Source organism: Phalacrocorax aristotelis, chromosome 3, assembly GCF_949628215.1.
Source record: "Phalacrocorax aristotelis chromosome 3, bGulAri2.1, whole genome shotgun sequence".
NCBI classification, from domain to species: Eukaryota; Metazoa; Chordata; class Aves; order Suliformes; family Phalacrocoracidae; genus Phalacrocorax; species Phalacrocorax aristotelis.
Window position 1 is genome coordinate 114,382,074 of NC_134278.1, and position 21,896 is coordinate 114,403,969.

The 21,896-nt window shown below is 36.4% G+C and overlaps 1 protein-coding gene across 1 annotated transcript in view; it reads right to left on the minus strand.

Moving 5' to 3' along the window:
* Window positions 1–8,087: 8,087 nt before the first annotated feature.
* DNAH8 (dynein axonemal heavy chain 8) overlaps window positions 8,088–21,896 on the minus strand; it is a 138,688-nt gene continuing 124,879 nt past the window's right edge. The window contains exons 81-89 of the mRNA XM_075089890.1: window positions 21,582–21,737; window positions 19,361–19,477; window positions 18,523–18,624; window positions 17,980–18,140; window positions 13,466–13,622; window positions 12,785–12,937; window positions 12,501–12,690; window positions 8,911–9,032; window positions 8,088–8,416 (exon numbers count right to left, since the gene is read on the minus strand). Coding sequence (XP_074945991.1) covers window positions 8,129–8,416; window positions 8,911–9,032; window positions 12,501–12,690; window positions 12,785–12,937; window positions 13,466–13,622; window positions 17,980–18,140; window positions 18,523–18,624; window positions 19,361–19,477; window positions 21,582–21,737 — 1,446 coding nt within the window. The 3' untranslated portion in view covers window positions 8,088–8,128. The remainder of the gene's footprint in view (window positions 8,417–8,910; window positions 9,033–12,500; window positions 12,691–12,784; window positions 12,938–13,465; window positions 13,623–17,979; window positions 18,141–18,522; window positions 18,625–19,360; window positions 19,478–21,581; window positions 21,738–21,896) is intronic.

Sequence of the window (21,896 nt, forward strand, 5' to 3'; positions counted from 1 at the left end):
AGACATTCCCATATTTAAAAATCTTAGAAGTATAGAAATGTAAAGGTTGTTTGTAGTCGTGTACTGTAACAGGAAACAAGTTTATGACAGTTCGAATTTCTCACCACAGTCCCTGACTCCTAATTCAAATTTCCTAATTAAAAATCCAGTTCAAGAATGCTTTGTTAAGAATTGTATTTTGGACTATAGAAGGCTGCTAGGATGAACAAAATGGAAGGATGCTAGCACAAAGGAAATGATGGTAAGAAATACTAAGTAAAACATTCAATTTCTCTTCTCATTTTTCACAAGAAAGAAGGAAGCTATGAATCACAGAACAAAGGAAGGAAAGAGTAAAGTCAAATTACTCTCCAGGTAAAATTGACCTAAGTAGTACTCTTCTCTCTCCCTCTTTTGTAGTGGTGGCTTTTTTTCTGTGCGGAAATTATTTGGAAATCGCTCCAATATCTGCTCAACAAGGGAAAGCTTGATTCAGAAAAAGAAAACTGCCTTGTACAGTTTGATACACGTCTTATGCAATAATCATAATGCTGATCTTTTCCAAAGAGACAGAGATGATGTCTGTCTACTCTGCTGCCAGATGCCTACAAGGGAGGACCTGGGTTCCCTCAGTAAAAAGCTTCCCAAATGCTGAGACAAGCATTTAGTGGCTTGTCTGCAGCTCTGATGGGTTTTTCAGAAAAATATCCTTTGAGGAGGGACAGGATGTGTTTCTTGAGAAAGAGGTGGTATTTTATAGTCTAGTATTTGGGATAAAAATTATTCCCTGCATGAATAAGTAAGATGGGGAACCTGTTTCATGGGTTTCCTATGAGATATAATGGCTATGACTAAAGAGAGAGAGAAGGTACTGCTTGGATTAAATTGTCTAGATTGTAAATATGCAGGTTAAATCCTTCCCATTTACATTTACATGGTCATTTACATTACAGTTATTTTACTTTTTGTGTTCGTGTGCCCAGTGAGGAGGAGATCACAAACTTTTAATCACAGCATCTTTTGAGGCCACAGCTTTTCACATCATAAACACCCCCCCAAAAAATAGGGTGGCCCTAACCATTATTCATTTTTGTCGCTATACAGCAGCCTGCTCAGAAGTCATCTGAAGCTGCAAGGAAGAAGGCCAATTATCTGTTTAACACAGTTCTCTGAATTACCATGTCTGTAAGGCAAATAGTCATTTTGCCTTTGAGTATCTATTCACAGAAATCCCTCTTTGGTGATTAGCCAGCAGACTCTGAGAAATTAATATTAGGAGTTCTAATTAGCTAACCTCTTGAACAACCACTTGACTAATCTGAATATCAAATACAAATACTGGTAGGAGGAATTACTGATTAGTGAATATATGCAGGAAGGTGCAGACAGTTTATCTGTTATGACATGCTGCCCACATTGCTTTGGAGAAATGAAATGTAAGGTGAATTGGAGGAGTCAACCTGTTGAATAGTAAGACATTAGAAGTTGCAAATCCATGAGGAAAGTCCAGGAGTTGGGGCAGGGGTCAGGGGAAAGGCAAGGGGTCAGAGAGGACCTGCGTTAACTTCAGATCACAGAATCACACAGAATCCCAGGTTGGAAGGGACCTCAGGGATAATCTAGTCCAACCTTTCTGGGAAGAGCACAGTCTAGACAAGGTGGCCCAGCTCCCTGTCCAGACGACTCTTGAAAGTGTCCAACGTGGCCGAGTCAACCACTTCCCTGGGGAGATTATTCCAATGGTTGACTGTCCTCACTGTGAAGATTTTTCCTCTCATGTCCTTTTGTCCTAGAAAGATAAAAAGGTAATGTTTTCGTAATATTCAGAGAGTGGAATCATATTTCCCTGGAGCTGAATGAGGCTCAAGGGGAAAAATACTAATTACTATATAATAATTAAGGTAAATGTTAGAACAGACATTAAGGAAAAATTTTGGGTGAGATCTCAGTATTTATGAAAAAATGATAAAATAATTTTGTTGAAGACTGAATCTCACCTGAATGCTGTGAACAATGTCTGATTAATAATAAAGAATACAAAAATATAAGGCAAATGATAGGTCTATCAGCAAGATAAGGATTAAGTTAAAGTCCAAAAAAACCTGGCAGAACACAACCACTAATCCTTGTAGACATTTGGGAATGTGAAGATAGTGGAAGTTGGATAAGTCAATCTGCATTCCTGGATATCTATTAATTACTAGTCATCTAACTGAATAATACCTTAGTTGAATAATTCCTTTATTAAAGAGTCAATGAAGTAAGTCAGAGACTGTTCAGATATCACCGAGGACCTTATGAGCATATAATTATATCTAATAAATTAATAATTCTAATGGAAATAAAGAGGCATAAAAATAAGTCATGCATGTGTGTTGCTGCAGCCAAGAAGGCCAACAGGATGCTGGGTTGCATCAAAAAGGGCATCACCAGCAGAGAGAAAGAAGTCATTATCCCACTCTACTCAGCGCTTGTCAGGCCACACCAGTACTGGCTACAGCTCTGGTCCCCGCTCTACAAAAAGGATGTGGACAGGCTGGAAGGGGTCCAGATAAGGGCCACCAAGACGATCAAAGGACTGGGAAGCCTGCCGTACGAGATTAGGCTGGGAGAGCTGAGTTTGTTGAGCCTTGAGAAAAGGAGGCTTAGAGGGGATCTCATCACCGCGTGCCAGTACTTAAGGGGTAGCTACAAAGAAGATGGAGACTCCCTTTTTAGAAGGAGTCACATGGAGAGGACAAGGGGGAATGGACACAAGTTGCTCTTGGGGACATTCCAACTGGACATGAGAGGGAAATTTTTCACAGTGAGGACAGTCAACCGCTGGAATAATCTCCCCAGGGAAGTGGTTGACTTGGCTACATTGGACTCCTTCAAGAGTCGTCTGGACAGGGAGCTGGGCCATCTTGTCTAGTCTGTGCTCTTCCTAGAAAGGTTGGACTAGATGATCCCTGAGGTCCCTTCCAACCTGGGATTCTGTCATTCTGTGATGTTAGCAGTTGTTTATTTCCCCATCCTAATCTCTCCTATATAAGAATCATGTGGCATTTCTATTTCCAAAGTGTGTTTCTGGATTTGAGCTTTATAGTGGACAGTTGCTAAGTTAAAAAAAAAAATAAATGAATGTTTTCCTGAATTTCTGAGAGTTAATCATAGAATCATAGAATGTCCTGAGTTGGAAGGGACCCACAAGGATCATCAAGTCCAACCCCTGTCCCTGCACAGGACAACCCCAAATTTACACCATGTCTCTGAGGGTGTTGTCCAAGTGCTTCTTGAATTTCGTCAGGCTTGGCGCCGTGACTGCCTCCCTGGGGAGCCTGTTCCAGTGCTCCACCACCCTCTGGGTGAAGAACCTTCTCCTAATAGCCAGCCTAAACCTCCCCCGGCACATCTCCCTGCCATTCCCTCAGGTGCTGTCATTGGTCACCAGAGAAAAGAGATCAGCGCCTGCCCCTCCTCCTCCCAAATCTATGCATGTTTCTTTTGTGCTCTGAAGGCAGTGTTAATCACTAGAAAAGGCACCTCTTTTGGCTTTTATACAACTAGACTTGCCTCAGGAATACCATGCTTGTGTGGTGCAGATACAAGTACCACATCTTATAATGTCTGGTTTGGTATGTGTAATGTCTGCCTTAAGAGTATAAATAACATCAGAGGCTTCTGAAGAAGTCTAATCAACAGACTTGTCATAGCTGTGCAATTATACTCCAATATTGAAAAAAGTCAGCAGAAACATCAGTATACTTAAAATTGCAGCTTGCTCATTCTATACATTTGATTTTCAGTACTTGTGTTAACAGAATTATACTTACCTACTGCTGCCAAATGTTCTTCTGGACTATCAAAAAATAATGAATTAGTTGAAGTATTACGACTAGATACAGTCAGTGATTGAGATTACTGAACAAGAAAACTGTAGCTCTTTCCATAAAATATTTCACCTTGAAAATGAATATTCTGAATCTCTGCTCAACAAGTTTTAGTTACAACCAACCAGAATCTAGAACCAGAAACACTTCTGTGGAAGTAACAGATCTTTTAAGTTAAAGTTTAGGTGAAATGTTACCTTCTTGGAACGAGCTCATTGCAGTCAGTGGTTTTGTGAGATTTAGCAGCCTGGACAGAAAACAAATCCCTTCCCCATACACATTTGCAAGCTCTTTTCTGTAGTTTTTATTATCTTGATCCATAATTATATAAAAGCTCATTATACAGCCATGCCCCAGACTCCTCATGAATCATCACCCAAGAACAAACACTTCTATGAAAAGTGAGTATCTTGACATATTGGCAGGTCAATGGCTCTCAGCTGATGTGTCCACTCTAAAGCAGTGGGAAAGAGGATGCTCTCCCTTGTCTCACCTGCTTGAACTTACTTCTGAAAATCAGAGGAAATGGGTAGGAAAATCCTTCTAGGTGACAGTTCCACTGCGTGAGGAAAGAATAATACAGTCCATGGATGCACCCTGTAAGCCAGTCCTTGCTTTCACAGAGACCAGTTAAATGTCATATTTCAAGTATTTTTTTTATCATCTGTTAAAAAGTTGTGTTTTGCTGACATGATATTCTTGTTTGTCAATTCAGGGACCACAATACTGTCTCACAACTTGAACAGTAATATCCTGAATGGCAAATGAGCATAAAAAGGTTCAGGAAGTAACTTGTTCAGTAACTTGAAAAAAACTATGTTACAATTAATTTGGGAATTTGAGTGCTTGTTAGATTATCCTGGATGTATAGAGCATTCCTCGGAGTGAAAGGTCTTGAATTGATGTCTTGAATTCCTATAGGTTATGTCAGCTGGGAGGAATAATTTATTGTGATTCAAGTAATTAACTGTACCATATTAGATGTTTGAAGTGCTGGCTGTCACCAAATTAAGTGTAAGAATTTACTATCCCACATACAACTAGGATAGAGAAATACTTTGTGAATATTCTTAAAGCATGCAAAGACTAAAAAGGAGCCTTGTGAATAGATAGTACATTGTTGCCATCACAAAACATGGATTATTTCCATAAACTAACTGGAAAGCTATATGGAAATTAACATTCATTCTAACCTGGAAATAATGAGCTAATGCATGGTATTGACGAAACAGAATGGAACAAACCCCCGGACAGGCTCAGAGGAGATGGGAAATGACGATTGACTCTGACAGAGGAAAGACATGCTCTCAAGAATCTGATGCAATATATGAAGTAGTTGAGATCAACAATATACTATTCACCTCTATTCTTGATATTATACAGGATGGAGAATAAATGCCTCTTTGGTATAAGTTATATAACTCAGCATATTATTAATTCGCACCTTCCCTGGTATTTTCCCATATAGACTTTCACTTGTAAATGTGGCAATGCACATCTTCCACCTATGGAGGCATTCAGAGGGTTACACATTGTTTCCCCAGTGTAATTAAGCTGAAAGGCCAGACCAGATAAAAAACTTTAGGAATGAAAACACTATAGTAGTTGTGCTGTTCTTTGGGTACGAATGTTTTCTCGCTCTGCCCCCACAGCAAGTGGACTGGGAGCGTACAAGAACACAGGAGGGGACACAGCTGAACCAAACTGTCCAAAGTGATATTCCATACCATATGATATCATGTTCAGCAACAAAGGTTTGAGTAAAAGAGCAGAAAGGGGGATATTTGTGCTTATTGCATCAGTCTTCCCAAGTAATCGTTATGTGTGCTGAGGCCCTTCTTCCCAGGAAGTGGGAAGAACATCTGCCTGCCAGTGGGAAACAGTAAATAAATTCCTTAATTTGCTTTGCTCGTGTGTGTAGCTTTGCTTCACTTATTAAGCTGTCTTCACCCTGACCCATGTAGTTTGCAGCTTCTCCTCTTCCAATTCTTTCCCCCATCCTGCTGGGGCAGGGGGGAATGAGCAAGGAACTGGGCGGGTTACTTAGCTGCTGCTCAGGTTCAACCGACCACAAGCACTGTCATAAATTTTTTGAATACTTGGAGCAAAGTCCCTATTGCAGTAGCATGGCCAGAATTTTTTTTCCCTCTGTGCACATATAGTTCTGTGGTACAGCTTTGAACTTTTACAATTTCTGTGTATTTTTACCTAACACCTTAGCTGGTTTGTTGTATTTAGATCTAACTAAGTCTACAGAGGAGAGAGAGAAGAAATGTTTTACTTAATTGCATTTGGAGATCTTCCTTTTTGTTACTCTGCTCATAATTTTGTGTCTATTATTAGGTATTGTTATTTCCTATATACCATGGCCTTTCTGCAAGAGGATATCCTGGGATGGTGGCCTCCTACAGAAAGCTGTAGGATTCTAACTCAAGAAGAGCGTTTTACCATCCCATCAGATGCCGCAGGACTTCATCAAGTAGTAGCTGCGCTTTGCCACAGCAGATGCATTTGATCTGCAAAAGGAAGAACTTAGTCCAGTCATGGGGTGTAAGTGAAAAACTGTGTTGCCAAATAAAGGTATCTGAAGGAAGAACAATTTTTAAGCAGATTATTAAAGAGAGAGTTTAGAATGCATATCTTGTTTAGTATCACTTGCGTAGAATTAGCTTAATACTAATTACGTCTGGAAAATTAATGGATGTTCAGCAGGTTTATCACAGAATAATGCTGTGATAGCCACTCCAAGGATTCCAGCCTGTATTTCAGAGCTAGGATGAGATGCAGGAAAATTATTGTACTTGTAGATCATCTGGTTCTCTACTTTAATTATAAAAACATCCATCTTTAGTAGTTGTCACTGTTCTACTTCTGTAGTTATGTTCCCACACAGCTAACTGGACAGAGAACATACTGGTGTCTGTCAGATATTCCAGACACAAACGTTCAGCACAGACTGGGATCCACCTGGCTGGAGAGCATCTCTGTGGAAAGGGACCTGGGGGTCCTGGTGGACAGGAAGCTCAACGTGAGCGAACAGTGTGCTGCTTCAGCCAAGAAGGCCAACAGGATGCTGGGTTGCATCAAAAAGGGCATCACCAGCAGAGAGAAAGAAGTCATTATCCCACTCTACTCAGCGCTTGTCAGGCCACACCAGGAGTACTGGCTACAGTTCTGGTCCCCGCTCTACAAAAAGGATGTGGACAGGCTGGAAGGGGTCCAGAGAAGGGCCACCAAGACGATCAAAGGACTGGGAAGCCTGCCGTACGAGATTAGGCTGGGAGAGCTGGGTTTGTTCAGCCTTGAGAAAGGGAGGCTTAGAGGGGATCTCATCACCGTGTACCAGTACTTAAGGGGTAGCTACAAAGAAGATGGAGACTCCCTTTTTAGAAGGAGTCACATGGAGAGGACAAGGGGGAACGGACACAAGTTGCTCTTGGGGACATTCCAACTGGACATGAGAGGGAAATTTTTCACAGTGAGGACAGTCAACCGCTGGAATAATCTCCCCAGGGATGTGGTTGACTTGGCTACATTGGACTCCTTCAAGAGTCATCTGGACAGGGCGCTGGGCCATCTTGTCTAGACTGTGCTCTTCTCAGAAAGGCTGGACTAGATGATCCCTGAGGTCCCTTCCAATGTGTGATTCTGTGATTCTGTTATTCATGGTATAGTTTTGCTTAATCTATGTAGTTCAACAAGAACAAGCGAACCCTGAGAAACCCCAAGCAAAAAAATATGGATCAAATATACTTTTCTGTCTTAAACAGAAAATTCCCTGCAGAGTCAAAGAAAATAATGTATGTATCGTGCAGAATCCAGGACTATTTTAAAACTTGTATCTAGAAGAACTGAAATTTTTTTATGTTCTATTATGTGTTCTGTTGTCATCATACGTCACTGAAACACAAGCTAAAAGCTGTATATGAGAAAGAATGTGAAAAAGCTAAGTTTTTCTTTTTCAAGGTTTAACAAAATTTTATTTTATACTAACTGTATTATTAAAGCAAATATTTGTTTTTAAAGTAATATAATGGAAACATCAAAGACTACAATCAGTTAACTTCTTTTGAAACCTTTACTTTAAAACTATCTCCAAATCGCCAAGACAAACTGAATTTACCAGAAGAAGAGACAAAAAGTCATTAAGACAAGACTGAAATGACAGTTCTAGTATAATGACCAATGGCCATCAAATAAAAAGCAGTAGAAGAATTACACATGCAATCGGTTACATGTGGCATACATTCTGTTTCTGTTACGGTATGAAAACCAGTTTACTTGATATCACACAGGAGAGCCACTCCTCTCAATATCCAGTGGTCTGGAGACACCTGGGTCCTTAAATAGATCTCTGTAATGTAGTTCAGATCTGTCCTCTTGGGCTTCTTGTAAAGAGGACAAACATAGAGCTTGGGATCCTTAGGACTGGTTGCATTAGCAGCAAATATATGCACCACAGGCAGCTGGACAAAAAGAATCTTTGGTGTAGATTCAATGAGTTTGCTATTTCGTCTGTCCCAGCCTGCACCTTCCAAGTAGAGCCCATAGATATATACTCCTTCCTGTGTGGAGAGTAAGCAGATACACCACACAAAATAAAGCATCTGTTTTGTAAAACAAGTAATTGGCTTAAACCATTAAAAGGAATCTATGCTTTATAGGAAAAAATGTCTGACATTGAATCTTCTCAATCTATTTAATTTCAAACTATAATATCATCCCTTTTTGGAAGATAATGTTACTGGAATAGATGGCAATAAAAGTTGTTTAACAAAGAACATACACTACACTATTTGATCTAAAGTTTACTAAAAATTCCAAAAATCAAGACGTGGTACAATGAAATGGTTCTTTTAATAAAATATTTTTGTAACTGCAAAATAACAAAAAAGTAAGATCTTCATGCTTATTGCTATTTATCTTCTAGGCTGAGCAAAACCAGTGAGGTGAAGACAACAGTAACTTTTTCCTTTAGCAATCCAAAATGACTGAATGATACACAATGTAAGTTAAATACCAAAATTAATACTGAAACATCTTTGCACATCATACATACAGAAGGAGGTGCTGTGATTTCTTCTTTGTTTTGCTTTAGCACTTCATTACGTATTGTAACTGTATCTAAAGTCCAGCCTTTATGTGCTCGAGTTGCTTCTTGTCTCATTGCTGTCAGGAATCCTTGAGAAATTAAGCCACAGATTTAGTACACATCTCACATGACAAAAAAAAAATAATCTTGCTTAGTTATCTGCATGGTTCCGCACTGAATGTTAGGGACAGATATTCGTAGTTCTATTGAAAATGAGCACCTTGACTAATGATAGCAAACTTTGCTTTGGGATAAAAATAGGAACAAATGACAAATATGGCATAGAATGCATTACACTGAGAAAAATCTTTTTACATTACACATAAAATAATGTATTTTTGTTTGATACTGAATTATTCAGTTAATGTTTGCTAGGATACTGATTTACAAATTATCATTATGCAATCAGCTACAGGATCCATGGTAGATTTGTATTTCAAGAAGGAATTTGAAGGGAGACACATCAATTTTGTGAGCTGATATTTGTGTAAAGATAAATTAGGACAAAGGCAATTTTTGTTTTAAATGAAAGAAGTAGAAAAATAAATTTCGCTGACAGAAAACAGAAAAGGTGTGTCTGAATGTGATGATAAAAATAACTATATGAGTGTCAGGAATCTAGACGAGATAGTGCCTGCAAAGTATGAAAACTTTGTGTTTTGTTAGTGAAGAAAAGGGAGTCCTAGCCAGAAATGGAGGTAGAGGATGACACAATCAAGCAGCGACTTAGGTGATTCTTTGAGTATTGTTTTGAACAGACTTTACGGAGGTTTGCAATAAAAAACTTTTGAGAGGTAAAGGGCTGAATAGTATAAGTGCAAGATGACAAATAACTTGGCAGCAAAGAGGCTTGGATGTGCTATGAAGGAAAAAACTACAAAAATGAAATGCTTGTAGCAAAGACCTGTTTGTTTTCTGTATGTGTCTCAGAAGATGACAATGCAGTCACCAATGCTGCTATTTTATGCTACCAGATGAAGAACTACTTGGAGTTGTCAGAAGGAGAATGAGGCGAAGAGAGAAAAGTTAACAGTAGAGAACTGCACACTTAAGAGCAATTACTATAAAGACTTAAAGATGAAATGGCATCAGGTCCTTCTTGATAGGGCATAAAGGAATTGATGACTAGCATTTTGTGGGCTGTCAAGTATCTACAAGGAGGTGAAACCACCAACTGAAATATGGAGAGGCCAGGGGGAAATCAGGAAAGTACATGGGCATGCAGTAGAAGACAGCATTTAAAGATTTAAGAAGTAGTTTAATATGCTAATTGGCATAAAGCCCATTAGAAGCTGAGCTATTTGTCACAGCTAAAATATGAATATGTTATGTAAATACAATTAATGTAGTACTTGAAATGAACATGTATTAATTTCTCAAATACTGTATATTCTGATCAAAATAAAACACTGTGATCTAGGCTTCTAAATTTTGCTAAAAATTAATTATATCTTTATAATATGACATTTGGTTTTTCATAAGCCTGTTCACCTTGAGGTGGAATATTGCACCACCACGGACATACATTCTCCCTTAATAATGATCATTTATAGGAGACAAACACTGGTAATTGCTAAAAAATCACAAAAGGTTTAAATACAATTATTGGTGATACTTTATAGTACTATGAATAGGTTTTTCCACTAAACTGATAAAATACATTCCTCATGTTTTAACATTATAAGGTATTTGCCAATGCTATGATAGATTTAGAGCTTGATTAGCCAGTACAATCAGTCTAGATTTTCCTGCAGTGGCAGCACGGGGTAGTTCAATTTCTGATTTGCCTCACACCAGCCAATTTTTAAACTTTATTGTATCATGTGATTTACTCAGAATTTCCTGGTGAGCAGTGTTATGAATACAGGAACTATATTTGCCTCACTCCTTAGCCACAGCACACCTTTTGCACTGAGCAGACTCTTTCTCCACCCACAGGACTATTTTCGTGGAACACAGATGTTGAAGCAATCATCAAGTTGAAGACCATCTGTGTCCCAGTTTTCTTTGCTACTAGGCTAAATATTTTCTTTGGTCAAAAGAACCTGGAACATTATCTTCTTTTACACCTCCATGAGTACTACTCTTGAATCACCAGAGATCAGTATGCTTACCAGCTGTGTCAATTATGATACAAATGGAATCTTGTTTTGACTGGCATCTCAATACCATTTTTTAAATGATAATTTGGATGTGTTCCAGGCCCCTCTACTGTTTCTGAGAGCAACTTCAGAAAAGACTCTGATATTAGTACTTTATACAGTCCTGGTCATAGAAAGACCAGTAAGAATAGAAGCATCACAAAGGGAAGATTCATAAAATATTATATAAAATATTAGAGGATTTCAGAGGTTAATCCTAATCAAAAAAAACACCTCACAGCTGTAACATGGGAGAAGTTTCTCTTGAGAATTTTGTATGGACAGTTGTGTAGGCTAAATGAGATTCTTCTATGAACATTCATCTAATAAGGTAACAGGTTTTGTTACTCATAAAGATGGTTACAATTTGTTTTTCTTCCTCTGTCCTATAAAATAATAAATATATCAAGCTATAACATGTAATGATGAAGTTTACTTGTATTTTGCAGTATATCTTTGATTAATTTGGATGAACTGTTCATTAACTAACATGTGAAATGGAAACACTATGAAAACTACAATTTGAGACTTCTCTGTGAAAGGTAAGTAACTGCTATACATTCTCGTGTAGTTGCACGTTCATAGAACCATAGAACAGCCCAGGTTGGAAGGGACCTTGAAAGATCACCTGGTCCAACCTTTCAAGGGGAAGAGAGTTTAGATGAGATCATCTAGCACCCTGTACAACTGCATCTTGAAAACCTCCAGCAATGGGGACTTTACCATGTCCCTGGGGAGTTTGCTCCAGTGAATTATTGTTCTTACTGTAAAAAAAATATTTCTGTTCTACTGTACAGCATATAAATAGCATGTTGTTCTAGATCAAAGCTCTTCTATACTCATAATCTACAGTTTGGAATGAGTTAAACAGTTTGAAACCACAGGAAAAGCATATATTCTTTAAAAGCTCTATCATTAACATTAAGTATGTTTTCTTTAGAAGCTGTATCATATCATGCTACAATATGTCAACAAGATAAAGCAGTTTGTTAACTACGTTTTCCTTGTATTATAAAAACTGTGTTTATGGGTCAGACTAAAAGACCACCTGTACAAGCACCCTGTCTCTGACACTAGACAAAGGTGGATGCTTAGTGAAATAATATTACAACAGGCAAAATGGCACATAAATCCTTTCCCTTTTATGTTCCTCCAGATTCTGGCAATCCAGAGCTTAGGGACCTCCCTACTCAAAGGTTAAGTTTGGATAGTCATGTTTATTTCTACCATTGGACCTGTTTCCTATGACTTTATCTAATCTCTTTTTTGAATCCATTTATCATCTTGGCTCTATGACATATTCTGACAGTGATAAAAACATTTTTTTTCTAGGTGTAATATTAAATTAGATATGTAGTAAAAACCATTAAATTATGATGAAACACATTATTACTCAAGTCCTTTCAGTACTCTTACCTTGTGGATTAAAGAATCCAGTTATCCAAAATACATTTGGTCTTCCTTCATCTATCCAAGTAGAGAATTGCTTATTTCTTTCCAAAAGTTCAGTAAACCAGAAGCCAAGTGTTGAAGAATCCCAAGACACTCTTCTCCATAGTTGAGGAATTCGACCATCATATATATTATCAAGTGCATCTCTCAGATTCTGAAGAAACGAGATTATAATGTATGAACTAAAGCAATTAAGGTAACAGTTTAAAATAGAGTATTCCATACATAGTAAATATGCTTTTACTTGCCTCACTCATAATAATAGTTCCTTCTATGGCTAATTTAAGATCATTCAAACTGTTGCGGAGTATTGTGATCACCTTTTGCATTTGGTCAATTTCTTGCCAAAGAAAGATATTCATAGAGTTAAGTTGTCCCATTCTAATTAAATGAGATTTTACCTAAAATATAGGAGTACAGAAGGAATGTATTTAAATCTGAAATGCTGAAATACTGTTGTCACATATGACATCTTAACTTTGTGCTCAGAAAAGTAAATACTGGAATTCTACTTCACATTATTCAACTAACATATATCCTCTTAAAACTGTTGCAGTTTTTGTTTTTACTTTTTTCTCTGATACTACTCAATTATTCATGATTTTACTAGAATAGGACTTCACCCAGAAGGCCCAGGAGACTGCTGTCACAAAAATTCAAGCCTGACTTTTTTTTGTTTTTCACAGGCGGCTTTGGAAGTCCAAGCATAGTTTCCATGACACGTCTCCATGATCAACTGTTAGATGTCTTGATTTTAAATAAAAAGCCTTATATCAATTCAAAATGATAGCTATAAAGATAGCAGTTCCTTGGTTGAATCTGCTACTAGCTATAGGATCTTTCTTTACAGTTCAAGGTTTCTTTTTTGGAATGACTTACATGAAAACTCAACAGAGAGAACAGTAAGAAAACAGTTAAGATTAGCTTGCCTCATGGGGTATATAATCTGGTGGAAGTTTCTCTAGCATGTCTTCAGCTAAATGATAAACAATTGCTTCACGAGTTTCTCCATGTCCTACACCACTTTCTTTAGGCTGAATGTTGGTAATAGTATCTAGAATATCAGCTGCTGTATTACTTTGGTATCTGAGTGGGTAAGAAATATGTTATAAGTTACACAGGATTTTTTAATAGCTAAAAGGATACTTCATAGACACACAACTTGAAAGTTGAGAAAAAACGTACTGTGTCACCAGGTTAAATCAAAACTCCCAAAAGAAATTGTTTTCCTTTGCGTTCTGCACCAAGCTGAACGCACTGAGAGTGAACATGTGGTTTTCTGTGGTTGTAAAGAATATGAACTTCCCTCTATGCACAGCTGCTCTTTTTCTAATTCAGAGCTAAGAAGAGAGAGTTCCACAGGTTGCTTCTCAACCTTTGAGACTGTGAGGTGGCAGAAAAACCTATAATATGATTCCTAGGGGTTCTAAGAAAAGAGGAAAGAATAGCATACGCCTGAACTTCTAAACAACCATTTTCTGGGAAGAAGCAACAAAAGTTTTGTAACAAGGAAGAATATTTCCCCCATTTAGTTACTTCTTAAAAGTGAAAAGGTGGAGGTATAACTCTGCAAGCTGCCCCTTTATTAAACAGTAAATTCATTCTGCCTTGAGGTATTTTGGGATTAATGACAAAAGCTGCCAGCTTTACAACACTGGAAATTAAAACCTTCTATTCCATAGTACAGCATGAGCAAGTGCTAATGTAAATTTATGTTCTGAGTCAATACAAAAAAGTGAATTAGTCGTGACATTTGATGGTGAAAGATAGTAGAACATGTCAGTCCTTCAACACAAGCAGAATTATACGAGTATTTTAGTTATAATGCTATATAGTGACATAGAGCTATGAGACGCAGTTAGAAAGAAAAGTGTTTGTATTGGTAATGCAGTGCCGGCATTGCCTACTTTTACCTTATGGAATCAGCTACAAGAGGAACATACAGCCCGAGACTGACTCAGAACCTAAATTTATACTGACTGAAGGCATAATTTTGCATGTCAGTTTTACTTTTCGACCTTCATATGACACCCATCTCCTTCTATTGCTTTGTCATACATAGTTATATAAGAAATGAAACCAAGGGTTGTACCACAAGATAGAACACATGAAGGCCTTAAGCATCTAAGCTTTGGAGATAGTATCATAAGGCTACAGAAGCTAGATACTGCAGCATTTCAACATAAACTGTGAATGCAATTATAAAGACTAAATCAGAAAAACAGAAGAAATCCTAGTGGCAGTTTTCTTCTCAGAGGATATAATTTCTGCTTCTGAATGTAGGAATGGTAGGGGTTTTGTCTGGCAAAACTCTCAAGCTTTTTTCCATTTATGGCCCCATTTAAAGAATGATAGATTTATTCAAGACCACATATAAATAGAAAAGTTGGATAAAATCAAATTGCTCTTGGACCCATGGCTTCATTCCTAATTTGGATGACATACTGGTGGTTGTTAACCCTTACTCTGGGTCTCGCTGATCTAGCAACTAGTGATAAAAGAGATGTGAGCCTTCCTCTTCACATTGCAAGTACTGTTCTTCCAATACTGTTATCAGGCTTTTCTATGTGGAAGGAATAGGTTCCATGATTATTACATCAATTAAATTATAAAATATTACAGAATTATAAAAATGAATGGTCTTCCCCCAAATCTAAACAAAAATAGAAACAATTTAAAAAAGAAAGCAATACGCAAACTTTGGGGAAATGCAGAGAACAATTTCTGAAAAACAACCTCAAAGGAACAGAATCAAAGGTAAGTAATACTCCTTTCTTCAATGACACAAGCTAGGAATCTTCTGGAGAGGAGAAATGATCATCTGAATCTTGTATAAAGAAGCAAATATAAATAGCAATAGAAGCTTGAACAAGAAGACTTCTATTTTAAATAAAAGTAGAAAAGACAAGAAAATGCATCTCAATATGTAAATAATCAAAAATAATATTCCAGTGTGGAAGTGAGGAGAAAATAGAAATAAGAAATTTCATTCACATAACAGTGAGATACAGTGAATATAAAATACACTCTGAAATGAAATTTTTCTGGGCTTTGGAAAACCTGGCTATCCTTTACATTGCAAATAAAGTGTTGAAGTACAGATGCAAATATTAATGAAAAAAGATTGCACAGGTTTGTAGAGGAAGGACCATGTTCCTAGGAAGGAAATCAGATATACATGATGGGGCGTCCCTGATCAGATTTAGACATTCAAGTGTAGATGTCTACGTAACAGCTCTTCATCTAGGTTGCCCTTGCCTCATGCAAAGAAGCACGATTCAGCTTATGTATTTTAGATGTATGCTTTGTGATCAGAGGAATGGTACTATACAAGAATCTATTTTTCTCTATTACAGTAAAGGAGGTCTTGGGTAACTGTAAAGGAAGCTAAAGCAACATTAAATGAACCTCATTTACAGTGTCAATTTTGCCTAGAAGTGAGTATGCAAGATAAAGCGCTTTATACCTGTTTATATTTTTTTCCCTGAAGCAGTATTGCAAAGCACATTGTGTCGTAAGAAAAAAAAAAGAAGGAACTTTCTGTGGATTTTTATTTACTCCAAAAAGTATTATTAAAGATATTTTCTTACAGAGTTTGGATTCAACAACCTATCATAGTTTGATAGCTGGAGTTTCTGCTGTCATGAATTTTCTGTACTGGAAGTTAAAATTAAGAACTAATGCAGTTTGACAGTAACATTACCTCAGCTTTGTGTAGAAAGCAGCTATGGAGTCTGTTGCAATGGGGTATGCAAAACTTCACATTCACCAAGGGACAGTGAGAGATAATGCTCTGTCTTCAGTTGCTTAATAACAGCTTGCAGTAACTTTACAAAAATTCAGTTAGATTTAAGGCTTCAGGATGGAACCAATTGGAAAAGGGATTTGGCAGAAGATTGTCATAATATTCCTTGCCTGCTCAGGTTACTGTTAACTATGTTGCCATTGCAGAGCCTATGGTTCACATAGCAAGTTAAAATCAGCTGCAATGACTTCAGGTATTAATCCCACGTGGATGAAAGCACTGACATTCAGTGAAGTCTTACAGTTGGAACCAACAGATCAAGCTTTTGGCTGAACTGGAAAACTGTCCCACTAAACCAATGGGAGATAAGGTCTTGACCTCAGTAACAGTGTCAAAGATGAAATTCAGACAGACAGCCCATGTGCATAGTTGCATATAACAGACTGCAATAAGACGTGGAAAAAAGCATGAAGCTGTTGAACATCTTCCCCAAAGAAAAATCTACAAAGGAAAATCTCCAGAAAAAGGACTAAAGCAGCAGGAATATGCTGAAGTACCAAGTGGAAGAAAAACCTGGTAACTAGAGAGGAACAAAAGAGCTGTTCCTACTCACTAAGGCTCCCCCTCACTGTTAGTTTCAAGTTTCCTCCTATAAATTAGCCTTCCTACAAGCCTAATTTTGGATCTAAAGCATGTATCTCTTTAGGACTTTGTTTAGTTCTCTGTTAAATTTTGACTCTTCTTTAATCAATTCTGGAAGTGAGGTCTTGCAAGAATCAGAGAAGGACTTGAAACAGAATCTACTCTTAAGATTCTTTTCTTCAGAAGTATATATTTACAATGGTAGGTGCTAGGCGGAGTTGACAATAAAACTGTGTACTGTTCTCACAGCATGCTTAGAATACTGTGCTTTTGATACGGCATCAGCATCTCAAACTCGGAACTGAAAACTTGTGGGAAATTATTGTTTTGTCCAAAAGTGTTAGAAGATACTACGTTTCTACAGCAGTTGGGCATTTGAATAACATTTGTTTTGTTTGAAAATACAGAAAGCTGTGTTAAGAAACAATGAATGTGGACATCATGAAAATGCAGTCATTCATGGCAGAATTATTAAGAACTTCAGTGAAAAAATATGATGATGATTCATATTATTTCGAATCAAAAAGTTAATTAAGTCAAAGATAAAATTTTAAATGGAGTTAGTACGTGGTGAGGTTGAAAAGCCTCTTTTAAACAACAGGAATGGCAGGACTGATGGCAACAAAAGATTGTAGTTACATCTGAAGATGTGCTGTAAGCCAAATGGCAATCCAGAGAATTCTTTTATCAGTGTGCACAAAAAAATACTATTTGGAACAGAAGGCAAACATTAGAAACTTTCTCCAGTTGAATTGTATAGAACCTTGTATCATGTGTTCATATAAAAGTTTTAAAATGCTTTCAAATAAAAAAAATTTCTAAAACCATGAGGAGTAAGTAATAAGAATTCTGACTGCTTTAAAAGGACATATAAAATGTAGCTGAAGATACTGCATTCATAATCATGTACTTAACATCAAGTGTTCTACTTCAATAGTGAGATTCACATGAATCCTAGATTTCCTATGAAAAATATACTTTACTGAAGCATTTCATAGGGATTTTTTTCCAGATAATAAAAGGGTCTTTGATTTCAATATGTTGAGACCTACTTACATAATATCAGCATTAGGATGAAGACCAAAGACCTTTGGGCTGTCCATGGCAGGGAGTGACTGGATGTATTCAAAATACTGTTCCAGGGTTTTGCACACTGGAATTTTATATCCAGTGTGAAAACAGAAAGTGCTGTCAAACATCTTTTCATTAAACCATACCTGTGAAAAATCAGAGGAAAACCACACAATTGCTTTGCTACTCAGAGGTTTTTTTAATCTCATTTTTATTCTTGGAGAATTAGGGTTCTTGTTTTAGCTATGACATCTAATTTTACTTGAATACATAAGCAAATCATTAAACCCTGTGTCTTCTAAATTTGAGTTCCAGCTGTCTTTTTAATAGTTTCTGCTCCTCACTAAAGAGAAACCAAGGGGAAGAACCTCACTGCCAAAGAATGATGCTTTGAAGAATTCCTTTTACTCTGAAGAATCTGATAAACTGGTGGTAAAGTGCATATTCAGCAGAAAGAAGGTCTTCTGATTCCTGTATTGCAGCTGCCAATAAATATGACAAATAACCGTGTTTGTCAAGGTCTCTCACCCTTGCAAAGCAATTAAGAAGACGCTTATCAAAGTCATCTGTGACCCGTCCTCCATATTGTACTTCTCCAATCATGTAGCGTACTGTGTTCCATGATATCCCCTGGATGCAAGTAAAGTAAATAAAAGACTGTGGTTATAACATGTAAGAAAGAGGTATCCAGCCTGTAATTTCCATATCATCTGAAGCTCATAAGGCTCTGAAATGCCAGCTGAAAATATCATTGTTGCAACAACAACAACAAAAAACTTTATTTCTAATGCTTTTTCTGAGCTCAGCTCTATAATTTTATAGTAGAGTTGGGTTTGATCCTGCTATTAGAAATATAACTTACTATTTCTTGTGTGACCTGAAATAATTCTCAGCTGCTACTGCCTCTCTTCTATCTTATCTTTTCCCCGTTTCCCCCAGTTTCTCATCTTGCTCTATTGACAAAGGGCTGCTTTGCAAGGAACGGCTATTCTATTACGTTCCCTGACAAAGAGTAGAAGACCAAATGGCAGCTATAGAGAAGTTTGATTAGCTCTGTCAAACTCTGTAAACATTTTAGCTCCCTTTTAAAAACAGATATTGTATAGAGCTGTTAATATTTTAGATATGGTACTGAAAAAACAAGATCAAATTCTGAAGTTCTTGACTGTTATATATTGTTACATGGATGATAGCACACAAAATATTTCAGCTTCACAGTCTTACAGAGAATCTGAAACTTTGATCATTAGAAGCTGCACTGAAAGAACAGCAATGAATAAACTATAATAATTAGTAACATTGAAAAAGCAATTACAGATGCTGTACAAAGCAATTAAATATACTGTATGCAAATTTTAGTATTTACCTTCTTGATGTCGCATTCATCTAGGTGATTTTGTATAAACTGAACACTGGCCGTAAAGTCTGCTGAGTTAAATTCATAGGGAATATTCCAACCCAAAGGCCCAAACTTGCGTCGTTCCTTAAGAATACAATTAAAACCAAATATGTTTATGAAACAACATATAATTATTTTTATTACTGAAGTTTAAAAATAATAATAATAAATAATGGAATAAAGAATTGAAATGAAGAAGAAAGCTAGCCTAGGAAACAGGTGTGTGCTTCATACACATCAGTAAAAACCAAAGCTAATTATTAAGTTACACCATGAGGGATAAATACTTATAGAAAATGCAACAGAATCATTTATTGCTACCTTTACTAATCAATGTATCAGTCATAGGTTTGAAATGTCTCATGTCTGTGTGGATGATCAGATTTTTATGTTAAGTAATTTAATTACTGAATCTCTGCATTTGTAGCACACTCAACAATTCTGAGTTCCACAGTTCTTCATTTTTTTCTACATATACAGTCTACTAATGATAGTTTCAATTTTTTGAGCTCATGTATTAATGCTCAGTTATCCAACGGCTTCTAGATTGCCCCTTTTGTCTTACTGTTTCACTGTATTGTTTTAATATACATTTTTCAAAATTCACAAGTTTATTATAAGGCTGCCACCACTGCATTATTCAAATTTATTATTGCATACATATTTGAAAATAAGATTATAACACTTGCAGGAACAGAAAAATAGTTGACTATAAAAGTAAGAGAATATAATCTGCAACCGGAACATTTTAAACATCCAACACTGTTAGATTTCTCACAACTTTATTTTAACCACCTCAATTATACTGCTCAATGATTTTTTTCAGAACATAGAAAAATTAATCCAAGAAGTTAAGAATTAAATTGCTGAACAGTGCTGACATTTATTAAATGAATAAACAGTGTAACACTGACATTCTAAGATTAACTCAGTAATAACATATTTATTAGAGTTTAAATAACTGACAGTCTTTGACATCTAGTTAAGTAACATTTAGGTACCTTAGCTACAAGATTTAAAAAGAACTAGAACTGAAAAAAAACTTTTATTTTTTCAAAATCAGGTATTGTTTATAAGCATATGAGACAGCATTAACGAATAATACCCTGCAGAACGGTATAATGATTTTCTGCCAAATTCTTTGATTTACTTCTTAAGCTATATTTATCATAGCGATCTTGTCACCAAAGGATATTAAGAATTGGCCAGTTTAAAGGCAGGGCAATGTATATACTGGTTGCTGATTGGCAATCCATAAATAAATTTCTGAAAAGATTAATAGCTATAATATTTTTTAAAAGTACTGATGGTTGGGTAAGCATAGGTCTTCTAGTTCCACAAGAACAGTATAATCCTGATGCACTACACAGAACAACTTTCTTACTGTTTATAAATAGGTAGAAGGTGGAAAATAATGCAGAATACTGTATCTTAATAGGGACCTCAACAAATTGGCTTTCTCTTTCATCATCTTTGCTACACTGAAAATAGGAGCAGCTCAATAGAGCCTAAGGCTTAAATAGCATTTCAGAACTATTTTGAGATCCTTCCTGAAAAGAAGGATATTCAGAGAGCTCAAAATGATGGTATTTATTGTCATGTCAAAACTTACATATCTTTGAAGTACAAAGTATAGATATTGTGCTTACATTGGAATTAATGTAGAAAACACATTGGCACAGATAAAAATAAGATAAAAACAAGATGCCAAGTTGTAGAATTTTATTTAATTTTAGCCATCTAGAAAGTAGACAGCTACTCTAAGGTAAGTGTCTAGATTGCCTTTAAAAAAGAGTGGACAGAGTGATCTATATCCAGAATGTAATTCATTCTTTTGTAGAGAAACAGCTAAGACAGATAAGGTTATTTTCTTTTTCAAGGTACTTATCTATTTCTGTTGACTACAGAGAGTTTTTCCTTTACAACTTTCCCTTACTTCGAAATGACTAACTTTTGGACAGCTAAATTTAAATGAGAAAAATCCTCATTCTAAATGTCCATAGTATGAACATTGTGTAAAATTTATAAACCAATTAAGTGAATAAATAACCTTGAAATACGGATTACAGAAGTTAAATCTTCAGCCCTGCAACATAATGCTAAAATAAATATCAGAATGTGTATTGTCAGGAACCTCTGTTAAAGTGACTCCACTCATAATAGCATTTGCAAACCTTATAAGTAATACCTGAACAGTAGAATGCAGGAAAGCTACAGTGTAAAGCAAAGGTTTCCACATAGGCATATTGCTAACATCTAACAGATCCTGATTAATTCCAGAAAATGTTCTTTTCAAACTAGCACGTACACCTTGGGGAGGTTCATTTGTGAACTTTATAGCAATCTGTCATGTAAAAAAGATAAAGGAATTAGGTTTGTTTAGCTGAACAAAACCAGTACCATTAAAAATGTCACAACTATTAGTTATAAATAAAATGTAAATAGTTGAAGCACTGTAGATACAAAGTTGAAATGTAGTTTTACTATAACATGTTTTAATATA